This window comes from Lynx canadensis, chromosome A2, assembly GCF_007474595.2.
Source record: "Lynx canadensis isolate LIC74 chromosome A2, mLynCan4.pri.v2, whole genome shotgun sequence".
In the NCBI taxonomy this organism is placed as follows: Eukaryota; Metazoa; Chordata; class Mammalia; order Carnivora; family Felidae; genus Lynx; species Lynx canadensis.
Window position 1 is genome coordinate 21,791,581 of NC_044304.2, and position 21,443 is coordinate 21,813,023.

Here is a 21,443-nt window from a genome sequence, read left to right on the forward strand (position 1 = left end):
AAAAGTTTATTTTGCTCCATTTTTGAAAAAGAGGGAGCGTGGGTGGCGAGCGGTTTTTACAAATTATTCTTATTTTCTGCTATCTGTCCCCGTCCCTCCCCACCCCCTGCTGAAGCCACAATAAGGGCAGGGACCGCGGCTCCAACCTATTGGTAACCCCTTTACCCGTCCCTCCCCCCCGCCCCGACGCCCAGCACCGTGCCCTGCACACAGTAGGCGCTCAATAAATGTTCGTGGATGATGATGATGATGATGATGAAAAACATGCACCATCAACGGCAGCAGCAAGCGGACCACGCGAACGGTGAGCAGCTAGAGCCTGGGCACCCGCTGCCAAATCTAATCCTTGTCATGGTCCTCCTCTTCCCACCCCCTCTTCCTTCCCACCCCCTCCCGTCTCTGATGCGCTGGGTGGGTTGAGGGGGCTGGAGAGGATGCTTCTAGCTCGGTGTCATCTACATGGAAAGGGGAGATTCGTGACAGCCACTCCGTTCTCCCCTTCAGGCCTTGAATGTCAGAGTTAATTCTGCATTTGTGGGGTGGGGGCGGCCGTGGAGTCCTCGGAGTACTGTGCCGCCGGAGGGGTGGCGAACGAGGTGATTCGGGTTCAGTGTCCTCGGGCTCAACTTTCCTCCAACGCTCCCGAGCGATGGAAGGGGGGGTGGCTGTTAGACCTCAGCCCGAGCCCCCTTTCCAGCCTCTTCTCGCCTTCCGTTCCTTCCCCGCCCCCTGGTCTCCAGTGGCATCCGGAAAATTCTAGGATTGCCCGGTTTCCCTCTTCGCGACGGTGGGTGAAGCACACCCCGCCCCTGGAGAGGGAGGCCGGGTCTCGGAATCTCGGCCAGGGGGTCGGGTGGAGCGTATTCCCGCTCCCAGCGTCTGTGTGCACACGTCGGTAACCTAGCAATGCCCGGGGAGTCGCTGCCGCTGTGGGGCTCCCCTCCCCAGCCCGGCCTGGGCACCACGTGCAGCCAGCCGCCACGCCAGCCCGGCTGGGTCCACGGAGGCTGGACCTGCTTCTGGCCAGCCCTCCTACCTCCTCCTTGGAGGCCAGGGCGCCCCCCACGACTTCAGTGGGCTCACAGCCTTCCCGAGTGAGCGCTTCCCATGGGAAGGCTGGGAACAACTCCTCCCCTGCTCGGGACTGTCTGCCTCACGCCCCCCTCCCCCGCGGTGCCCCCCTTCTCAGGCTGCTGGGCAGGCAGACCTGTGCTTCCTTTGACTCTGTCTTGTTCTTTGATTAGCAAGAATTGGTTTTGCAAAGGCCCATCTCTCTACCTTGCCACCACTCTCACTTTGACTTCTGTGTCAGTAAAGAGGTTGTGACTCAAGGTAGGCACGTGCCTGGGAGACCTGCCTGGGTAGTGGTCTGACCCCAAATCAGAGGGGCCCTTGCACATGGAGTCCTCTGGAGGTTCTGCGTGTCCGCGGCTGTCAGCCTGCACTGAGATGATTTCCTGCTTGGGCCTCTAGGGCCCCTGGCATAATCCAGTCTGTCTTTCCTAGGTGTAGGGGTGCAAGCTGCCTGCCTTGACTGTTTCTCTGGATGCTGGCTTGGCTGCTGCGGCTGCAATTTAAAATGCAAAAAAGGCCTAAAGATGTTTTCTGTTTTCGGAAGCCTGTGGAGGAAATGAGTCCCAAGCATCATGAATTTTCATTTGCAGGAAGTGTCAGTGCATAATCTAGATATTTGTTATGGGGCTTTTGGTATTGCCCTGGTGCCAGTGGAGGATTTTTCCCCCCTGTGCTGAAAAAAAAAATGCATTTGTGGCTGTGGAAAGATGTTAGAGTAACACCCTGAAAATGATTAAGACTATTGAGTTATTGGGACTGCCCCCCCCCTTTCTTTTGGTAATGGTGGTAGTTACTTTGGAGAAAAGCTGTTGTACGTATCTGTTAACTCATTAGAGATACATGGGTCTTAAAAGTCAGAAAGGGTGGAATAAGTGTGGGATGACTTCAGTCTGAAGCAAGGCACGAGCGGAGGCCTTGTGAAGACCTGGAGAGAGGCATTCACCCCATTGCAGCAGTGGGTCCTGTGCCACCGATACTCTGCACAGAGCGCGTGGATTTCTCTTCCTGCTCCTGAAAAATAGGACATGAGGTTCAAAATGGAGACATGGGGACGATCCCCCTCCCCTCTTACTGATGAGAGACAACCATTGCTTTTTTCTCACACTAGGTTCTCACCGGTTTTTTTGTTTGTTTAATTTTTCTTTTTCTCTTTCTTCCCAGAGGCAAACTATGCAAGAGGCACCAGACTCCCTCTTTCTGGTGAAGGACCAACTTCTCAGCCGAATAGCTCCAAGCAAACTGTCCTGTCTTGGCAAGCTGCAATCGATGCTGCTAGACAGGCCAAGGCTGCCCAAACTATGAGCACCTCCGCACCCCCACCTGTAGGATCTCTCTCCCAAAGAAAACGTCAGCAATACGCCAAGAGCAAAAAACAGGGTAACTCGTCCAACAGCCGACCTGCCCGTGCCCTTTTCTGTTTATCACTCAATAACCCCATCCGAAGAGCCTGCATTAGTATAGTGGAATGGAAGTATCCTTTTTTTGGGGGAAGTCTTTCTCATTTTCTCTTTTACCATCTGTTCTTCAAAGGGATTTGCGTTCTGAAATGGCACTTACAAAGTTGTAGCAGTCTGGAATGGGAGCAACAGAAAAGCTGTACGGAAAGGGTTTCGTCGTGTATACCTTCCCGTCTCCTCAGGGTGCGAGGGGCTGCTCTGAGGGTATATTTAGCTGTGTGTGTGTGTGTGTGTGTGTGTGAGTGTTCATTAAATACGAAATGGACCTTTGGTCACTTGACGCGAGATGTTTGGTTTAAACCCACCATTGTTTTTGGGGGCAGTGACATACACTGAACCTATTGCAGATAAGGTATGCTGACTTAAAATGAAAAGACTGCATGAGACTCTGCTGGAAAGAAATACATTTTGGACCTTGAGTGGCACCTTCTCGTTCTGGTGTTTGGGATTTGTTTCTGCCACTCCGGCTAATGCTAAGGTTGCTTCTAGCTCTGACATCTGGTGGTTCTGAGTGTTCAGGTAGCTACAAATATGAACGCTTGCTTCATAGGGAGGGAGCAGCGTGCTCATCAATGCTATGACTTCCCGGAATTTCCTTTTGACAGGTTCCAAAAAAGCATGTGAAACGTGAGCACGAGGGAGCGTATGGAGGGAGAGGCTGGGGTGCGCCTCTTCTTCCTGAGCCCTTCTGAGTTAGAGAGCAGTCTGTCAGTGGGGGAATTTGCAGTTGCTGCCTTTATAAAACATTCTGTCTGGGTCCTTGGACTGGAGTTACATTTCTGGGTGTCTCCTTTGTATTTTTAAAACTGAACTCCAGATGCCCCAGGATGGTTGTTACGTCCCAGATCTTGGAAAACCAGGGTCCTCGGCCTGCTCATCCCCTTCCCCAAATCTGGAGGCCAATCCCCAGTTCCTGCCACCCTTCAGAAAAGGTTGACAGAGGCCTCCTTTCTGAGCAAATGGCTTTCTAATTAGTCAGATGATTCATTGGTCTGGGTAAAACAAAGCATTTCCTTTTCCCAGAAGTGTATTTGGGGCTGACAGGAGCCTCAGAGCAGCTCCTGACCATAGGAAAGAGTGTGAGTGTGGGGCTTCGCCCACCACGCCCAGAGTGGACGGGCTAAAAAGGGAGGGTGTTGGCCAGCAGCTGGAAGGTGGCGCTGAAACCCCCTTATAATCTGAGTACCTAGCTAGGCAGCGATTTGCATGCCTTCTGTCTTAGCTGGCTATTTTCTGTGCTTACGGCTGCAAGTTAAAATGAGGTAACTTTGTTTAGAAAGGTTTTGGAGAGGGCAGCCAAATGCAAGGGTAGGATTTGAGGGGTTTTCGTGTGTTTTTCCTTTTTAGAACAGATGTCTCTTCTCTAGAGGGAGTTACGGTGTCTCTCGCATAGCTGGCGTTGCGTGGATGTGTTTTCTCTTTAAGTTCTTTTCTGGTCTGAGAATGAACACCAGTGTCAGCCGGGAGGCAGCTAGGTGCATAGGGGGTGCCTCAGTGGCATCGCTGGAGTCGGAGGCATGCTTATACTCTGGCAGAAAGGTCTCCTCCTCCTGAGGTTGGCTTGACATGACTCTGAGTAAGCGGAGACCTGTCTGGGGTCATTAATTTCACGTGGAGTGAAGTAGGAGGCCTGACGCCGTTTCTCTTCGTGCACAGTAATTTGTATATAGGGATTTATGTGTACGGAGTGAATTCCTGGATCATGCTGCTGATTCCCTTTCCCGCATTGCCAGACACATGTGTACAGGAACTAGGGGATGTGGCTGCCAATGCAGGGAGAAGCCTGCCTGCAAACGGGACAGCCTGGAGAACAGATCTTTAAACAACGTGTGATCTGTTTGTCTTTCCAAGTGACGGGTTCCTTCTAGTTCAGGGAGCAGGTTGTAGAAATCCTCCTAAAGCCAGTGAAGCCAGGCCCAGTCAGACAAGATGTGTGACAGCTTTGTTTGTTTTTACACCCAGGCGAGGAAGGGTGTCCTGCATCTTAGGGGAACGAGGAGAGTTTGCCTTATCAGAAGGAATTTTTAGGAGCGGACCCATCTATTCTCTGTTGCTCTGTTCTGCGTGGCTTGTAAAAGTCTTGTGGCAGTGAGATAGTATCCACCAACACCTGGAAACTGAAACCTGACCACCATAAAGAAAAAGCATTACGTCTGGCCTTCCTGAACAGCATTGGTATCTCTCAGATTGCCTGGTCCGTCATTTAAGTGTTGGGAACTAAAACGGAAGGGCGGGGTACGGGGGACGGAGAGGCCATGGGTATGTTTCTATGTAGAATAACAGTGGGGCGGTTGGCTTTTAAAATTTCAGCAGGAACTGCGAAAAGGAAAAACCGAAAAGGAGATTCTGAAGTCTTTTGAAGGGGAACTGTCTCAAAGTTAGATTCCCTAGATAAGAGATTTTGTAATACTAGATGAGTTGAAAGAGTAAATATGAATGAAAGCTAATTGGCTTTAAAAATAAACCCATCAAAATTAGTAAGAGAATAATGTCGTTCATGCCCTTATTTCAGTGAGTGTCGAAGCTCTTCAGAGGGCTGAGTTCTCATGAGACTCAGGGTATCCCCAGAGAGGTAAGGTGCCTTTGTTTTCCCGGCAGTTTTGGATTTCCCGGAAGGATATCGGGATGCACGGAGAAGGGCCTGTTCATATCCTCAAAGCTTGAATATTTCAAGGTGTTTAGTTAAACCAGTGGCTTTGCCTTTTGTGGGTGAGGTTATGGGAGAAGCACTGTTATAAAATCAAGCCCCCCGCCCCCCGCCCAGGTTGCAGATTATGTCGGTGTTCAGAAACCTTGTATTCGGAAAGGCTGAAAACCAAAAGAAGATAAATAGTCCTTTTGGCAGAAGTCGAATCTTGCACTGCCAGTTTCGACAATGTCTCTTAATGACACCAGAATGTTTAAGCAAGTGTCTGTTGAAAGCTGATTTCAAAGTGATTCTTCCAGACAGACCCCCGAGATTTAGAGTTGTTCAGTTGTACTTTGCAAGTGTCTGGTGCTGATTTCTTATGGCTTTTTATTTAATTTGTTTATAAATTGAATGCAGTAACAGCTCATTATAAACTGAGCTCCAGTCCAGCTGTAATCTGAAACAGTGATAGGCATTGATTAGTAAAGGAAGCGGAGGGGGAGCTGGAGCCTGGCTTGCCGGTTACAGCGTCTGAGGTATCGGAACATGCCGTGAGACAGTCACAGGTAGAATGCAGAAAGTCCTGGTGACTTGGCCTGCCCCAGTCCAGACAGGAGATCGACCCAGCCAAGAATAGCCCCCGAGAAAATGGCTTTAACACATGGAGGCAAGGATTTGTGGGAGAGATTTGTCTCATGAGGACTACTCTTTGTGTCTACAACAGCCAGGAATTTAGTGTTCTAAGGCCTTTGTCACTCTTAAAACTTTAAGAAGCAGAAACGTGGTTCAGAGCCTGCCCTAATTGGATGTGTGTTTAGGTTTCAATATAAAATGCACGGCAAAGAATGAACGCAATGTGATCCTTGCAGAAGAAGGAAAGGACACGGAAAAGTCATTCGATAGCGAGATTTGCCAGAGGACCACGGATGATTACATCTACTGGGGACCAAGCAGGTCTCGACAGTTCGTCGAGAAGGGATTTGTGTGTATAATTTTCATTTCAAAAGTGATTCAAGAGTGGTATGATCGGGAATGTGATGAGAGAGATGGTTTACGTTTGCATAAGACATATATACCTTAACAAAATTTTTCAGACCATTTGACATATTTATATTATTGGCTATTTTTGCCAATTGTGTGGCCTTAGCTATTTACATCCCATTCCCTGAAGATGATTCTAATTCAACAAATCATAACTTGGTAAGTGTCCTTAGAGTTCCTGCTTGTCCTGATGTGTGGTTATCATTTGCCTCTGTACTTAAACTGGCAGCTAGCTTTCTGGGTGGCTGAAGTTTACAGCTATGCATGGGATGTTTCCTGGAGCTTTCCAACAGGGGGTTTGTTTGTTTGCTTTTCTCTCTGACCTGTATTCTCAAATTTATACTGAATGAAAGTGTACAAAGTCCTGAATCTTGTATGAAGAGATGTGGAACTTTTTCACGGAAGGTTCCGGTTTGTAGCAGATTTTAAAATAACTTTTCTTTCCACATAGACTTTTGCCGTCTACCATTCTTCTTATGATAATAAGAGCTGCTTTTTTTTTTTTTTAAATCAAGTGTTATTGGGGAGTGATGGGCATTTTGTTTGGTCAGTTTTTCTGGTAAGTAGAGAATTACCGTGGACTTTGCCCGTGAACTCTTCATTTTTAGAGCAGCAGCGTACAAGAAAACGAATACAGCTATGTGGAACCTAATTTGGAGAATACAGTGTAGTATTCTACTAGGAGCGGCCTATGAAATGCCCCAAGATAAGATGATTCTTTGGTTAAATAAATCGGGATACTTTCACATAACTTTATTGCCCTCTTAAAGATTTATAGTGCACATTAGCTCTGTAAGAGCTCCGGGAAGGTCTGTAGTTAAAAAACCAGTTTCATTTTGTTTAACTCAGCGAGTCCCTAAAAGTAATTGGTCATGGATTCTTCAAACAGTTTTTTGGCAGAACGTATCACCGAACCAGTGTTTCATGGAACTTCCTTTGGGAAAGGTTGGTATAGTTAAAAAAACAAAAACAAAAAGAAAGAAAGAAGAAAGAAAAAAAGCCCTAAAGAGCACCAGAGTTGGGACTAGGAGCGTGATTGTCCCACGGAGCTGGCAGCTCGCTGTGTTCTGGGGCACTTCCCCAAATCCTCTCTGCGTGGCCAGTCAGCCACTTGTCTAGGGGGTTGGCTGAGAAGATCCCTGGGATCGTGTTTACCTCTGATATTCCGTAATCTTTTCTCGATGATTCAGAAGGCCCGTCAGGATTTTTTTCTCCAGCTGTAGCATCCTCCTTGGCAGAGGCTGCCCAGAGAGGCAGGTGGGGCCGGGGCCGGCACTGGGTCACAGGGAGCTCCCTCTATTGTTTTGCTTTCTCCTCTCTTAAGATTCATTTTGTTCTGATTTTTCTCACATTGAAGCTGTATCTTAGTAGGGCTGGCTGTTTGTAACCGAGTGTTGTAAAGGCAAAACGAGTGTGGGGAGGGCTCTGCTGGGTTCTGAAGATCCTGAAATTATGCTCTTGTGATTTTTAGCCTCAACGGTCTATAGACAGGATTTCACGTCACACGTAACATGTTGTGGCGTATGTCCCATGATAACATGATGTCTGTTCACGGTCAGGCTTTTATGGTCTGATTTCTAGAGAGTGCAATAAACTTGTGGACACTGCTCCTGAAGATACAACTCAACAGGACTGGATGCATGTATACACCCTTACCATCAGTGTGTATTTATACTATGGTGATTTGTGTGCTTTGGGATATTTTAAACAGCTTCTGATTTGGTTGTAGGCATGAGACATTAGATGATCATTTGAAAGGAAAAGAAGTGGCAAAAAGCCCCCATCAATGGGGATGGATCATCATAGTCTAGGCCACAGATGGTGTCAGCCTTGTTACCAAATTTAACAACGCGGATGGTGACCCAGTTTGTTGCTTTTTGTAGCTCAAGAGAACATGATTAAACAAACTTAGAAAATAAATACCTTTCAGAAAGGCAGATTAATTCAGATCAATGGAATAATTAATGTAGCTGCGTGTGTAAGCCAATTAATATTCTGATTTTTCCCAGGGAAATTCAGGGCACTGATATCTGCTGTAAGACCAGTTGGATTTCTCAGCTAACGAGTAAGGGAATAAACTATAAGAAATGGGTAAATCTGTTTTCTTCTCCCTTGCAGTCCCTCCCTAGCGGATCCTTTCTCGACAGTTCTTAAGCAGTGGTATTTTTAGGGGCGGGGGGAGAGGCGGGGTATTAGTTTGGCAGACCTTTCTAAAAACCAACATGTATTCCTTTGACCTCTTACTGCTCTGAAACTCATAGCATTCGAGTTTCTGTCTTGTTTCACTTGGATGGTCACATGGCCAGATGAGTTTATTCTCTGCTTGACTCTTTAAATATTTCCTTTCTCACTGTGGGAAGGGAAGATCTTTGTGGATTTCCCCCTGACTCTTTGCAAGGTCCCATGCCATGTCGGTGCTCCTGCCAGGGAGCTGTTTTTTTTTTTTTTTTTTTTTTTTTTTTTTAATACATTTGACCCAATTTGTACCAAAGTGATTGCTCTATTTTTGGGATCGGTTTAGAGGCAGCTGAACGAAGCTTATTTTTCATCTGTAGTAAATACCTTTCAGTTAACGTGAATGGCAAAGCAAAGGGCAGAGACCGATACGGGTTGCAGAACTGCACGTGTCAGGGTGCTGGCGAATTGCTTTGCTTCGTAGCTCTGTGGGAAATGTGTATGTTGAACTCTTAGAGCCAGCTTGGTACAAGCTGTTTCTGCCTGTTACAGGTCATTTGTAGTGACGTGATTACTTCTGTTGGGTAGGAAGTGTGGCCATCCTCACTGGTCTGATAGGTATTTTGTCTGGGTTGCATGCAACTTAGCCAGCTTTGGAGATCTAGAAACTACCTTGGGGGCAGCAAGTTTTCCCAGGGTTAGATTTTTGTTTTTTTAAATATAAACAATCTCAAGTTTCTATGCAGCTTTCATTTGTGGACTTGCAGGGACTGGTGGAGGCTGGAGCCATGGAAACGGTACAACTGAGTTCCCACAGTGAGACCCTTCTTGGCTCAGTGGGTAGCGCGAACTCCTCGCTTCCACTTATTGAAAGTGTATATCATTTGTTTAATTTCTTCTTAGCCCGGGTGGGGGGGCGGAGGGGAGAGCTCTGCTTCATGGGGTGTCAGAGCGAGGCTGCTCACAGTATTGTACTTCAGTGTGTTGAAGGATGCTCTATCTAGTTTCCCAAACTTCAGTTTTTCATATGCAAACTGATGCAGTTGAAGTTTTCTGCCTGTGCAGCGGGGTCCCCAGCCCCAGGCGGTGCCCAGCTCTCTGTAGTGCTGAGCTGCCCCAAATTAGAGCTGTCCCAAATGGGGGTGCTTGTCTGCCAATTAGGACCTTCCCTCATGTCTGCTAATGACGCCACCCACGAAGGGCAGGGCCTCTGGCCCAGGCCTGTCTATCCCTTTATCAGGCACAGCGGCGGATAAAGGGTGTTGAATAAGTTGCTTGTTCCACTCAACAGGCAGTTTTACCAAGGCTTTGCCCCTTTCCCGCCTCCTTTCTCATCTTGTTGTTGAGTTGAGGCCCCTTTGTTTTTCTTTAGCCAGTTGATATTTTGCATCTACAGAACCCCTCGTGTCTTCCTCTCCTCCCCATCCACACCCGGGTTGCTGCGGCCAGGTCCTCCTGGGCCGTCTGAGCTTTTTGAGTTCCTCTTTGTAGCTGAACCCCCCCTCCCCCCGCATTTGTCCACCTACAGTTCCTAAACACTCCTCTTGTGAGCTTGCCTGCCTCCTGGGCTTTTCTCCATCTGCAGTGCCTCTTCTCCCCTGGCCCCTCCTCCTCCTCCTTCTTCTTCTGCTTCTTCTGCTTCTCCTCCTTCTCCTTCTTCTCCTTCTTCTCCTTCTTCCTTCTCCTTCTTCTTCTTCCTTCTTTTTTAAAAATTTTTGAGAGAGAGAGGGAGAGCACAAGTAGGGGAGGGACAGAGAGAGAGGGAGACACAGAATTGGAAGCAGGCTCCAGGCTCTGAGCTGTCAGCACAGAGCCCGACTCCGGGCTTGAACTCACGAACCGGGAGATCATGACCTGAGCCGAAGTCAGATGCTTAACCAACTGAACCACCCAGGCGCCGCCCCCCCCCCAGGTTTTTTTAATGTTTATTTATTTTTGAGAGAGAGTACGAGTGGGGGAGGGTCAGAGAGAGAGGGAGACACAGAATCTGAAGCAGGCTTCAGGCTCTGAGCTGTCAGCACAGAGCCTGATGCTGGGCTCGAACCCGTGAATTGTGAGATCATGACCCAAACCAAAGATGCTTAACCAACTGAGCCACCTAGGTGCCCCCCCCGCCAGCCCCTTCTTCACATGTCACCGCCCTTGTAGCTTTTCAGGAATAATCTCAAACTACTCACTTCCACGAAGGATTTTCTGACCCTGATCCAAAGTAACACTTTTTTTTTCATTAACAATTTTTTTAATGTTTATTTATTTATTTTTTTTTTGAAAGAAAGACAGACTGTGAGTGGGAGAGGGGTAAAGAGAGAGGGGGGCACAGAACCTAAAACAGATGCCAGGCTCTGAGCTGTCAGCACAGAGCCTGAGGTGGGGCTTGAACTCATGAGTGGTGAGATCATGACCTGTGCTGAAGTCAGAAGCTTAACCTGCTGAGCCACCCTGGTGTCCCCAAAGTAACACTCTTATTTGAACCTGTCTGGTGGAAACTCACATATAAAATACCCTATATTTTAGCTCTTTATATTCCCATCTTTATGTTATCAAGCATTTTCAGAATATAATTCATAAGGAGTGTAGCTCAGTGGTCAAGGATTTGACTGCAGAACACAACTCATAGTGAATCATTCTGGAATCCCCCACAGTGCCTGGCCCTCTGGTACAAAGTAGCTGTTGAGTAAACACGTGTTGTTGATGTGATTGCCAGGAGAAGCACCAAACCCATTCTTTCCTCTGAGCTTTATTCAGGATTTCCTGTGTGGCAGGTCCCTCTGTGGACTCCTTGGAGGAGGTCCTTGGCTGGGAGTGGGTGGGAAGTTATAAGCGCGTATTCTTAAAAAGGTTAGAGTCTTGTGACTCTGCTTCTCGAGCACCTCTGGCTGATGGAGCCCTGGGAGCTGGGTTTCAGAGCTGAGCCGTCTAGAATGTTTTGTGCTCAGAGTAGCGGAGTGGTGGGTCTCTGAGCAGCAGTGCTGGCTGTGGGCTCTTGGCAGTGGGACCATTGTGAGATGCCTTACAATGGCCAGGAATGTCGTGGGATGGTGTCCTTTGATTGTGTTCTCTCTTCCGTGGCTGAGATCCCAATGCACGGTGTTTCCTGGGCTGAAAAAGTGAGCACATTGGGTCTGTGTGGTCATATAGTTTAGCATCTCACTGTTTTTGCACATAGTGAGAATTTCCAAAACACAGTTTCATAACTTGGTTCCTTGGGGTTAGCCTGTAAGGTGGGTTTTAGTTCAGAATGTTATCCGCACCAGGTCTTTGCTCCGCAAAGAGTTCTGTTTGAACTGTGCGCTCTTATTTCTGCACAGCTAGATTCTGTCTGTTCTGGGACAGCTCCCGTGCTGCCTTCTCAGCTCAGCCTCCTCTGAGCCTCATTCGCTCCTGCCTCCCACCCCACCTGCCAGAGTGTAAGTACTTGCTTTCTCTTTGCCCTCCCATAAGCACAGTAAGTCCTCCTCTTTACGGACATTAGGTCCTTTTTATAACAATCCCTCCTCGCTTTATAACTGTTATGGGGAGTGGTTTGTGTTTCGTGGTTCTGCACATGCGTTGTGGGGTCTGATGGCCTGGTTCTTTGGCTGATTAGCTGAGTTACTTTGGATGAAATCAGCATATGAGTTCCTAGAGACGGAGGCTGGAGTCTGATCGGTCTCTATGGTGTTGCAAACGTAACCCCGTGCCCGGCGCACAGTAGGCGCATCAGGAAATGTATGTGGAATGAGCCAATAAATACACGAATGGCCATACAAGGGCTTCATGGTAAGTCCTTACGGATCAGTCGTTAATTTTCAACAATTGGCTAATGATTAATGTTTGCCCGAGAGGCTGACTTTCGTTGTCCAGTGTTAATGAGAATCCCGGGAAACACCTGTCAGAGTTTGCCTTTAATTTCAGGATGGTGTCTTTCTTGGCAAATTTAACTCTTTACATCTAAGGCAGGAGAGAAGGAAGACAGACACTTGTTGATACTTTTTGAATCGTAAGCTGGCTTCTGTGTTCAGTGTTGTACGTGTGCCCAGTGTGTGCACCGTGTGCATGCGGGTGGAGCATGAGCATCACAGTTCATAGAAAGACGGGTGGAGGGAAAGCAGCAAAATGACCAGAGGAGACAGACTTGTGTGGTAACACTGTACCCAACACTGGTTTCCTAGTCATAAAATGTGAACTGGTTTATGTGCTACACAAATCATCATATGTCTTTTCTAGTCTTACCTTGTGACAAAGAACACGTTACGTGGCCCCATCTTTTACTGAGCGGACTTTGGTTGGGTATTGACAGGTTTTCAGAGACCAAGTCCAGCTCTTAAAGAGTTCAAGTTTGCTACTAGTCAAGTTTCTTAAGAAGGATTCCAAAGGGTCCTCAGTTCTTTGGCTGGTTTGTTACAAAAGCAAATCTCATTGTTTTATAGTCCTACCTTAAGCACCGGAATTTCCTTGCTCAGACCCTTTAAAAATGAGCTTGGCTTAGAGTGAAGATATTTGGATATATTGATGTGTTAGCCAGCACTTGTTGGATTACGGGTTGCAGAGACACAACTCAAATTGGCTTAGTTGGAAAAAAAAAGTGTGTGTGTGTGTGTGCGCGCCATTTATGAACTTAGCTAACTAAAAAATCCAAGGGGTAGAAGTCCTATCAGAGGCAGCTGGAAAAAGGGGCTTAAAAGAGGGTATCGGGGCACCTGGGTTGGTTGGTTCAGCATCTGACTCTCAACTTCAGCTCAGGTCATGATCTCACGGTCATAAGATTGAACCCTGTATTGGGCTCCATGCTGAGCATGGAGCCTGCTTGGGATTCTCTCTCTCCCTCTCTTTCTGCACCTCCCCTGCTCATGCTCTCTTCTTCTCTCTCTCTCTCTCCCTTTCTCTAAATAAATACATATAAAAAAGAGGCTATCAGGATGCCAGCCTGCACCCTGGCCCTCGGGTGTCTGTGGCAGGGTCTGACTGGCCTGCAGTGGGTCTGTCTCACACACCATCTCAAGTGTGCATCCCTCTTAGCCCATCTGGGGGAGGGTCTGTGGGGAGATGCATTCTTTCCTTAACCTCAGCTCAAGTTCAGTATTTTAAAAATGATTGTGTGAGAAACAAGAGACCCCTGTGGCAGATTTGTGGATAGTTTCTTTTTTTAACCTTCCCCATCAGTATTTAATTTTTAACTATCTGCAAAATGTGAGAAGTTCTGAAATCAGAGGGGACAATTTGCCCAGCAGTAGAGATACTTATGTCTCATTAGATATTGGTGGTGGTGGTGGGACTCTAGAACAGACCTCCAACAGCTCCTCCCCTAACAAAGTTCCTAAAGAAATTATAGATGTTCTGAAATTCTAGTGGTTGAGCTATAGGGAAGGACATCAGGGGGCATTACTGTTGCTCAGATGATGTGCCAAGGGAAGGGCTGGCGGTGGGTGTCCTTGTCCTGGGGGTGGGAGATTGGCAGGTCACCCAGGAATAGACGGTAGCATCCCTGCTTCTTCCTCCTACTGTGCTCAGACGCCTGGGGCTCTCTGCCAGCAACAGCACAGGCTATGTCTCCCAAGTCCTGTTCTGCCCATATGATCAGAGTAGGGAAAGAGGCAGAAGGTGTCTTCCCTTTTTAATTCAAGTGGGATTGGAGTTCTTGCTGCTACGGTTCTTGCGGACAGTAAAACGGTGTGGCTGGGGAGCACAGCCAGCCGTGGCTGGTGGGGTGGGGGACACAGTGAGCAAAGCTGAAGATGGGGCTGAAGGGGGAATTGCCTGAGGTGACTAGTCCTGTGTGTGTGTGTGTGTGTGTGTGTGTGTGTGTGTGTGTGTGGTGGGGTGGCGGGCAGAGATGTGGGTGGGTGAAAGGATGGATGGGTGGTTTTGACACACACCTTGAAGGATGAAGCCTTCTGGTGATTTTTGCTAAGCAGGGCCCCAGACATTGCCCAGTGCTGGGGAAAATGACTTTCTTCTCCGGAGCCTCCAAGCAATTCTTTCTGCCAATTTTTTATCCTGCTCCCTATTGGCCGAGTGGTAATTCTAGAAATCAGAGGACATCTGTTGAGATTATTGAAAGAGTGACCTTGAGGGGCAGGCTGGAGGGAAATGGGAGGCTGACCTGAGGGAGGGAAGGCAGGTTGCAGGCTGCTCAGGGGGAACGTGGTTGGCAGGTGGACCCAGCCTGGGAAGGAGGGACACGGCAGCCTGGGGCCTCCAAGCCGGTGAGGTGAGAGGCTCCCACCTTTCCTTGCCTCCTTTTTCTGTGTCCATGGGGAAGTCTAGCACAATGTGCTCACAGATAATTTTGTAGAGCTGGAAGGACTCTTATTTATAAGACAGGGAGTTGAGGCACCATTATTCAAAGGATATTTTATTGAGACTTGCTATGTGGGGCAGACCAGGCTTTCCTGTCCTTGACTTATAGCCCAAGATGCTCTGGCTTGCTGTGCCCAGGAAAACCCACAACCTGGGGTCAGAGAACAACCCTCTTTGTTTTCCACATTTTGTGTTCTCACAACAGATCATCATTTAACATTTGCACGAATGCATTCTTCTGGACAGTGGAAACAATATAAAGTGACAGTCTCTTTTTACCTGTCCAGCTCGTTCTAATCAGTCATCAGTTTGGTGTGGCCCTTTCAGAATTGTTTTTCATTGTGTACGTATATGTGTGTAACCTGTGCATTTTGCACAGCAGGTGTCTATATAGTTTGGGTATTTTATTTTTTATTTTTATTTTTATTTTTTTAACATTCTTTTTTTAAAAGTTTATTTATTTTGAGAGAGACAGAGACGGCGCAAGTGGGGGAGGGGTAGAGAGAACTAGAGAGAGAGAGAGACAGAATCCCAAGCAGCCTCTGCACTGTCAGCATGGAGCCTGACGTGGGGCTCAAACTTGTGTGCTGTGACATCATGACCTGAGTTGAAACCAAGTCAGACGCTCAACCGACTGAGCCACCCAGGCACCCCCATACATACTCATGTATTTTAAAGTTTACACGAGTGGGAACAGAATGCATGCATCATATAGCTTCTTTTTTTCCGCTTAACATATCATACAGATCTTTCCATATCTGTACACAGAGAGCTAACAACTTGCATTGGGGTAAAATATGCCCTGTACGAATGTGCCGTGGTTTACTTACTCTCTTTCTGATGAGCATTTAGGCTAGTTTCTAAAGTTTTGCTATTTCACACAGTACTGCACTGAATATCCTTGAACGTGCTTCTTTGTTCATACAAGGAAACATCTCTCTGGGATAAGTGCTTAGAAATCAACTCTCTGGGTGGGAGGATAGTGCATTTTTAATTTCTGCACTTACTGGCACATCACTGTCCACTAAGCCTGTATCCATTCAGACTCCTACCCCCACATCTCCTGGAAATGATCTGCTGTCACTCACCTCTGATGACTGACCTCGTTTGTTTTCATCTTAGGCTATGGGAAGAGAAATTTTGGGAATAGGGTTCAGCCTTCCTCCTGGATGTTTGGCAGGCATCCAGAGCCTCTGGTTAGAGCAGAAAGTCCACAGACCCCGAGCACTAGATTCCTAATCTCTTTTGAACCGCAGATCCAGATGAAAGGCCCCAATGCTTATCATTCTTCTCCCCACTTTGAGTAGTACTTTGCCATACGCTTGATTATTGTAGTTGTTTCTGGTGAAATATTCATTCTAGGTAGCTAATAGGTAACTAAGTTTCTTAGTTTTGGAGTATTTGCTACAGTTTCAAGGTGAACACTGCCTTTACGTTCCTTTCATTTGGGGAGGAAAAATATCTAACCTGGTATATTTCTAATGTCCCATGTTCTTTGATTATTATTTTATTTTCGTGCATAGGACAGTCTCACTGTTATTATGGTATTTATGATAGGGTTTATGCCCCCCTACTTCTAAAAGCTCTGAGATAGCTTAGGAAACAGGAATGGGTGAAGGAAGGGGCAATGTGGAATGAAAACAAAGTCGACCTGCCCCAGGGGCTCGAGGCGAATGGATTGCTAACACCTGGGCACTGATTTGGCCTTCAGGATTTCCAGCAGTGATGGCCAAAGGAGGCACATCCTAAGTTACAATGCTTTTATCCTCTCAACAATGGGAAGCGGCTACATTCATTCAGAGATGCACTTTTTAGGAGCCGAACCCAAGGAGGAATCTGCAGCGTGGGTCCTTGTACAAAGTGCATTGTCAGGCGTGGTGAGCCGTATCGTCGCTGTGCTTTTGTCAGAGTCAGAAACACCCTGCGAGCAGATGGTCTCTGGCTTCGTAGTTTCCAAAGGGTTCACGCGCAACCTTGAACTGTGGCATAATGAAGGAACTTCTGTGTTCTGTGAGAGCTTCGCTTTTTGATTATATAAATCATGATAGAAGTAAAGATGGGAAGATGAAAAAGAGTAGTTTAACACAGCTATCATTAAATCATGCATAAAGTACTTTTTTGAGCGTTTATTATGTGTAACATGGAGTCCATTAAACACATTCGCTTACTGTCCTAACTTGTGTAAGTCAGAATATAAAAGGACGCTATGAATTTATGCAGAGAACCCCTCCAAAACTCTCATTCTTGAAGAGATGTGGTTTTATTATTTCACTCTAATGTGGACTAAGGCAGTGACCAACAGATTTTTTTTTTAATTTTTTTAACTTTTTTTTTTTTTTTTTGAGACAGAGAGCGAGCATGAACAGGGGAGGGGCAGAGAGAGAGGGAGACACAGAATCGGAAGCAGGCTCCAGGCTCTGAGCCGTCAGCCCAGAGCCTGACGTGGGGCTCGAACTCACGGACCGCGAGATCGTGACCTGCACTGAAGTCGGACGCTTAACCGACTGAGCCACCCAGGCGCCCCCCAATAGATTTTTTAAAAAGACATCCTTGAATGTCCTTCTGTAAATAGATAACAATGGAGTATGTTGACTTTATATTTAAATGACTCCTTTTGAATTGTACAAAAACAGCCAGTAATTACCCCCTTTAGAACTTTATCTCACGATATTGCAAAAATGAACTTCTCTTTGGGCTTTCACAAATTCTGAATTATTGAACTATAAATTAATGTTGAATCAATCTTTTCAGAGGCTTTATCGGGAGGGAAAGAAATGAGAACATCTACAGTTCTGAATTCGAATTCGAATTCAAGAAGTAGTGACACCCAGCAAGAATTTGGTAAAAGAGGGGTGGTGAAGAGGTCTTTCTCTAGAACGACATGTGGAGTGGAACTAGTGTGGTCAGGGACGAGAAGGCGCTGGCCAGCTGCGGAAGCTCACCTCGTCATGGAAACCATGTGGTGCAGCGGGAGGTGAGATGGCCGATTCTCATTTACCCGGAGTGGTGCTGGATGTGAATCACAGACCGGCTGAGCTTGGGATCAGAAAGGGCCCTGGAGCCCTTCGGACGGATGTGTTCCTTTTCATACTCAGCAGTTGACTTGCCCAGGGTCCCATAGTAAGGAAGGAACCAACTGAGGACCCAAGCCAGTCTCCTGTCCCCCGGTCTGTTTCTTCCCACGCCTTCCCACAGCTGTGAGTCCGGGTTGAAGCCAGGCACTTCCCCTCTGACAGGGCAGTGTCTGAGAATACCAGGGGCAGTCGGAACAGCTGGGACATCAGATGACCAAAGAATGTCTGTTCGCAGTATGCTGGGGATTCAGTTGACTTTTAATTCTCTCCTCAATTTTTTTCTTTATCTTACCAAAGAGAGTTTTGATCACTCCTCCTTGCCCTGTTTTACTTTAGAAATTATTCTCTTACTTTCTTCATGCATCCCAACATGCGGCAATCATTTGACCATAGACAGCCCCATTATCTTATGGAGTCAGGGCGCTGGCAGGGGGAGGGCAGCAGAGCATCGGCAGAGCTGGTGGATAGATGCAGTGGTCTCTCCGCTGTTACCTTGATCGGGTGCGGGTAGCATACACTGCCTTTTTTTTAATTTTTTTTTAATGTTTATTTATTTTTGAGAGACAGAGCATGAGTCAGGGAGGGGCAGAGAGAGAGGGAGACGCAGAATCTGAAGCAGGCTCCAGGCTCTGAGCTGACAGCAGAGAGCCTGACGTGGGGCTCAAACCCACGAACCTCGAGATCATGACCTGAGCTCAAGTCGGACACTTAACCAACTGAGCCACCTAGGCACCCCGCATACACTGCCTTTTGATAGTAACTGGAGGCACGGAGATAATTGTCTTTCTTACTGGCTCATGGTTGACATCTGAGCTAGGTGGACCTTATATCTATAATTGCCCTAATTCTCATTTAATCCTTGCCGTAAACTTCCAAGCAATTCGCATTTTACGTGAGGAGAAAAGGCTGAGTGGGTCAATTGTTTACACCAGGCCATAAGGCCTAGGAATGGGCAGGGCCAGGATTCGCACCAGGCTTTCTGACCCCAGGCTCCTCCACTGGGCTGTGAGGGGAAGCTGAGGCTCATGACTGATGTCCTCTTAATGCTGAGCAGGGGAGGGTGAGGCCAAGGGGAGAAGCAGCATCAGAATATCCAGGTGGGTCCTCAGGGAAGTTTTCACATTCATGGTGTTGGTTGGGGTTTGGAGCCTAGGTGTGGGGGCTGGCATAGAAGCTCCCCTGGCATAGAAGTTTCCATGCCTCCTCCTTCCTACCACCCGGAGACATTTCCAGGTGGGGGTTGTGGCTGGAGAGGATCTGGATGGAGGTTTTTACCAACCCTACAGCCCTCTGCCAACCTTCTGAATTATCCAGTTAAAGTGGGAATAAGTAGAGAGGTTGAAATTGGGTATTTTTTTTTAAATTTTTTTTTCAACGTTTATTTTATTTTTGGGACAGAGAGAGACAGAGCATAAACGGGGGAGGGGCAGAGAGAGAGGGAGACACAGAATCGGAAACAGGCTCCAGGCTCTGAGCCATCAGCCCAGAGCCCGACGTGGGGCTCGAACTCATGGACCGCGAGATCGTGACCTGGCTGAAGTCGGACGCTTAACCGACTGCGCCACCCAGGCGCCCCTGAAATTGGGTATTAAATAGATTTTATTGCATTTTAATTCTTGAAAAGTTGTTTCCTGCAAGTGGAAAGTGCAGGAACTTTTGTGGTGTGGGTAGGAGGTTTGTGCTGAGCACTGGCCAGTTGTAGGATGAAACAGTTAGGGTTATGGGTCCTGGAGTCAAACTGGGTTCAGTCCCCAGCTTTGCTGTGCACTGTCTGTGATCGGCAAGCTGCTTTTTCTTGCCGAGTCTGTTCCTCTTTTGGAAAAGAGGAAATACAGCAGTTAAGGGGGTTAGCCCAGGTCCTGGCTCCTGGAAAACACGGAATCATTGGGGGTTGTCACTACTATTGTGAGCCACGGCAACGTGTCCTTAAGCTTCAGCACAGTGGTGTGAGGTAGGGGTGGCTGTCCTCAGCCTTAGAGACCAGGGAAGAAACTGGGGCCTAGGAAGACCGGCCCACTAACTCCCAACCTGATGAGGGAGTGGCAGAATGGGATTGGGCGAGCCACACCAGAGATGGTTCCTGACGATGTACTGTGTTGGGGGTTTGCTCTCCAAAGCCATTCTATGGAAGATGTATTCACCAGACTGACCCAGTCTAAGGTGGTAGTGGGCCTGGCAGGTGTTGGGGTGGCCCTGGTGAGGAAGTGCCTGAAAGTTATCCTCTCCGTTGTAGGAGGAAGAGCTAGACCAGGACCGTAGCCTGCCTTTGCTCAGACAACAGTAGAGGGTTTCTCCTTTCCCTGGGAACACCAAGGAAAGAAAGGATTTAATGGTCAGGATCTGATTCTGCCACAGCTGGGAAGGCTGAAGGCTGCCTCTACACAGTGAGTCATCTTGAGGCAGGGTAGAAGAATCCAGAGCTCAACACCCTCCCACGAGGCTTGGGGGTGTCTGCACAGACTACTTTCTTAGCTAACTAGGAATCCGCTTACCAGCTGTGTCTTGTTCCTGCTCGGCCCAGGTGGGACACCCCTGACCATCTCTTGATTAAATGATACTTAGAAGGGGAAAGGAAACAAAAGCTCCAAGGAGCAAAACGGGTGTGGAGAGTTCTGGCCTGACTGCCGTGGCTCCCACAGGAAAAAGGGGTGATGTCTGGAGCTGGAGTATCAACCACCACTAGCGCCCCAGGGGAGCGCCCATCAGGGCGTCTAATTTCATTCTCCGGCTGCCTTGTGTGTATTGCTCGCTGGGGCAGGGAGGGCGGGAGATCCGGCCCTGGAAGTGGCAGAGGTGGGACGCAGACATCTCCAGCCTTTTCCCAAGCCGTGTTCTTGGACCTCAGGAGTCCCTGCTCCTCCCTCCAGTGGGAGACTGAGGCCTACAGATGGGCCGGAACTTGCCAGAACTAAGGCTTCCTAGAACCCAGGCTGTCCCTGGCTTTTTGCCATGTGGTTCCTGGCCTCAGTTTCCTCACCTGTGAGATGGGAGTGGTGAGGCGACACATGCATCACGTTGTTGAGAGGATGAAAAGTGATTTTTGTAAGGGAACCATCTGAAACTCGGGAGCCGCACCATTAACTTCCTTCTACCTCAGGCCTCACTTGTTCAGGTGTTTGGGGCACGTCCTTGTCTGACTGCTCCCCTTCCTGTCTTCAGCCTGTGTTCTGTCTTTAGGAGAGCAGAGACTGGAGGAAACCGAGCTGGATTTGGGCCCCGGGTTTGCTGCTCACTAGCTTTGTGACTGAACACATTCTCTTCCCTTCCTTGGCCTTGGTTTCCTCATCTGTAGGATGAGCATGGAGTCTTTGTGAGGAGTCAAGAAAATAACATGTGGGTGAGCTGCACTTTATCAAAAGACGCTGTTTACTTTGTCAGGAATGCTCTCAAGGATCGTCTCTTCCTTCCCAGGGAATTTTGGGGGTCAGCAATGTCTGAGCGTTGGGGGGACCTTCAAATTCCCCTGCTGGAGTGCTGTGGGGTGTTTTAAATCGCAGTTACAAGCTGGGCCCACTAAGTCCCTGTGTTCTCTTGTGAGTATTGCATTTCTCGGCCCTAGATTTTTTTCCCCCATGCGGCCCAGGGCAGGAGGGTGGGAGGAGGGGCATGCCCTTGCCTGTTCTTCAGGAAGGGTCTGGTCACTGCTTCTAGCTCCGGGCTTGCTGGCAGCGGAGGGAGAGATGCATGGGGGCCTGCTCGTGGCGGCGGAGCGCG

General features: G+C 48.0%; 1 protein-coding gene across 3 annotated transcripts in view; it reads left to right on the forward strand.

Annotated features, from left to right (window-relative positions):
* Positions 1-237: 237 nt before the first annotated feature.
* CACNA1D (calcium voltage-gated channel subunit alpha1 D) overlaps positions 238-21,443 on the forward strand; it is a 303,468-nt gene continuing 282,262 nt past the window's right edge. For all 3 annotated transcript variants that reach the window (XM_030307020.2, XM_030307023.1, XM_030307022.1), the window contains exons 1-3: positions 238-304; positions 2,236-2,545; positions 6,255-6,360. In XM_030307020.2, coding sequence (XP_030162880.2) covers positions 238-304; positions 2,236-2,545; positions 6,255-6,360 — 483 coding nt within the window. The remainder of the gene's footprint in view (positions 305-2,235; positions 2,546-6,254; positions 6,361-21,443) is intronic.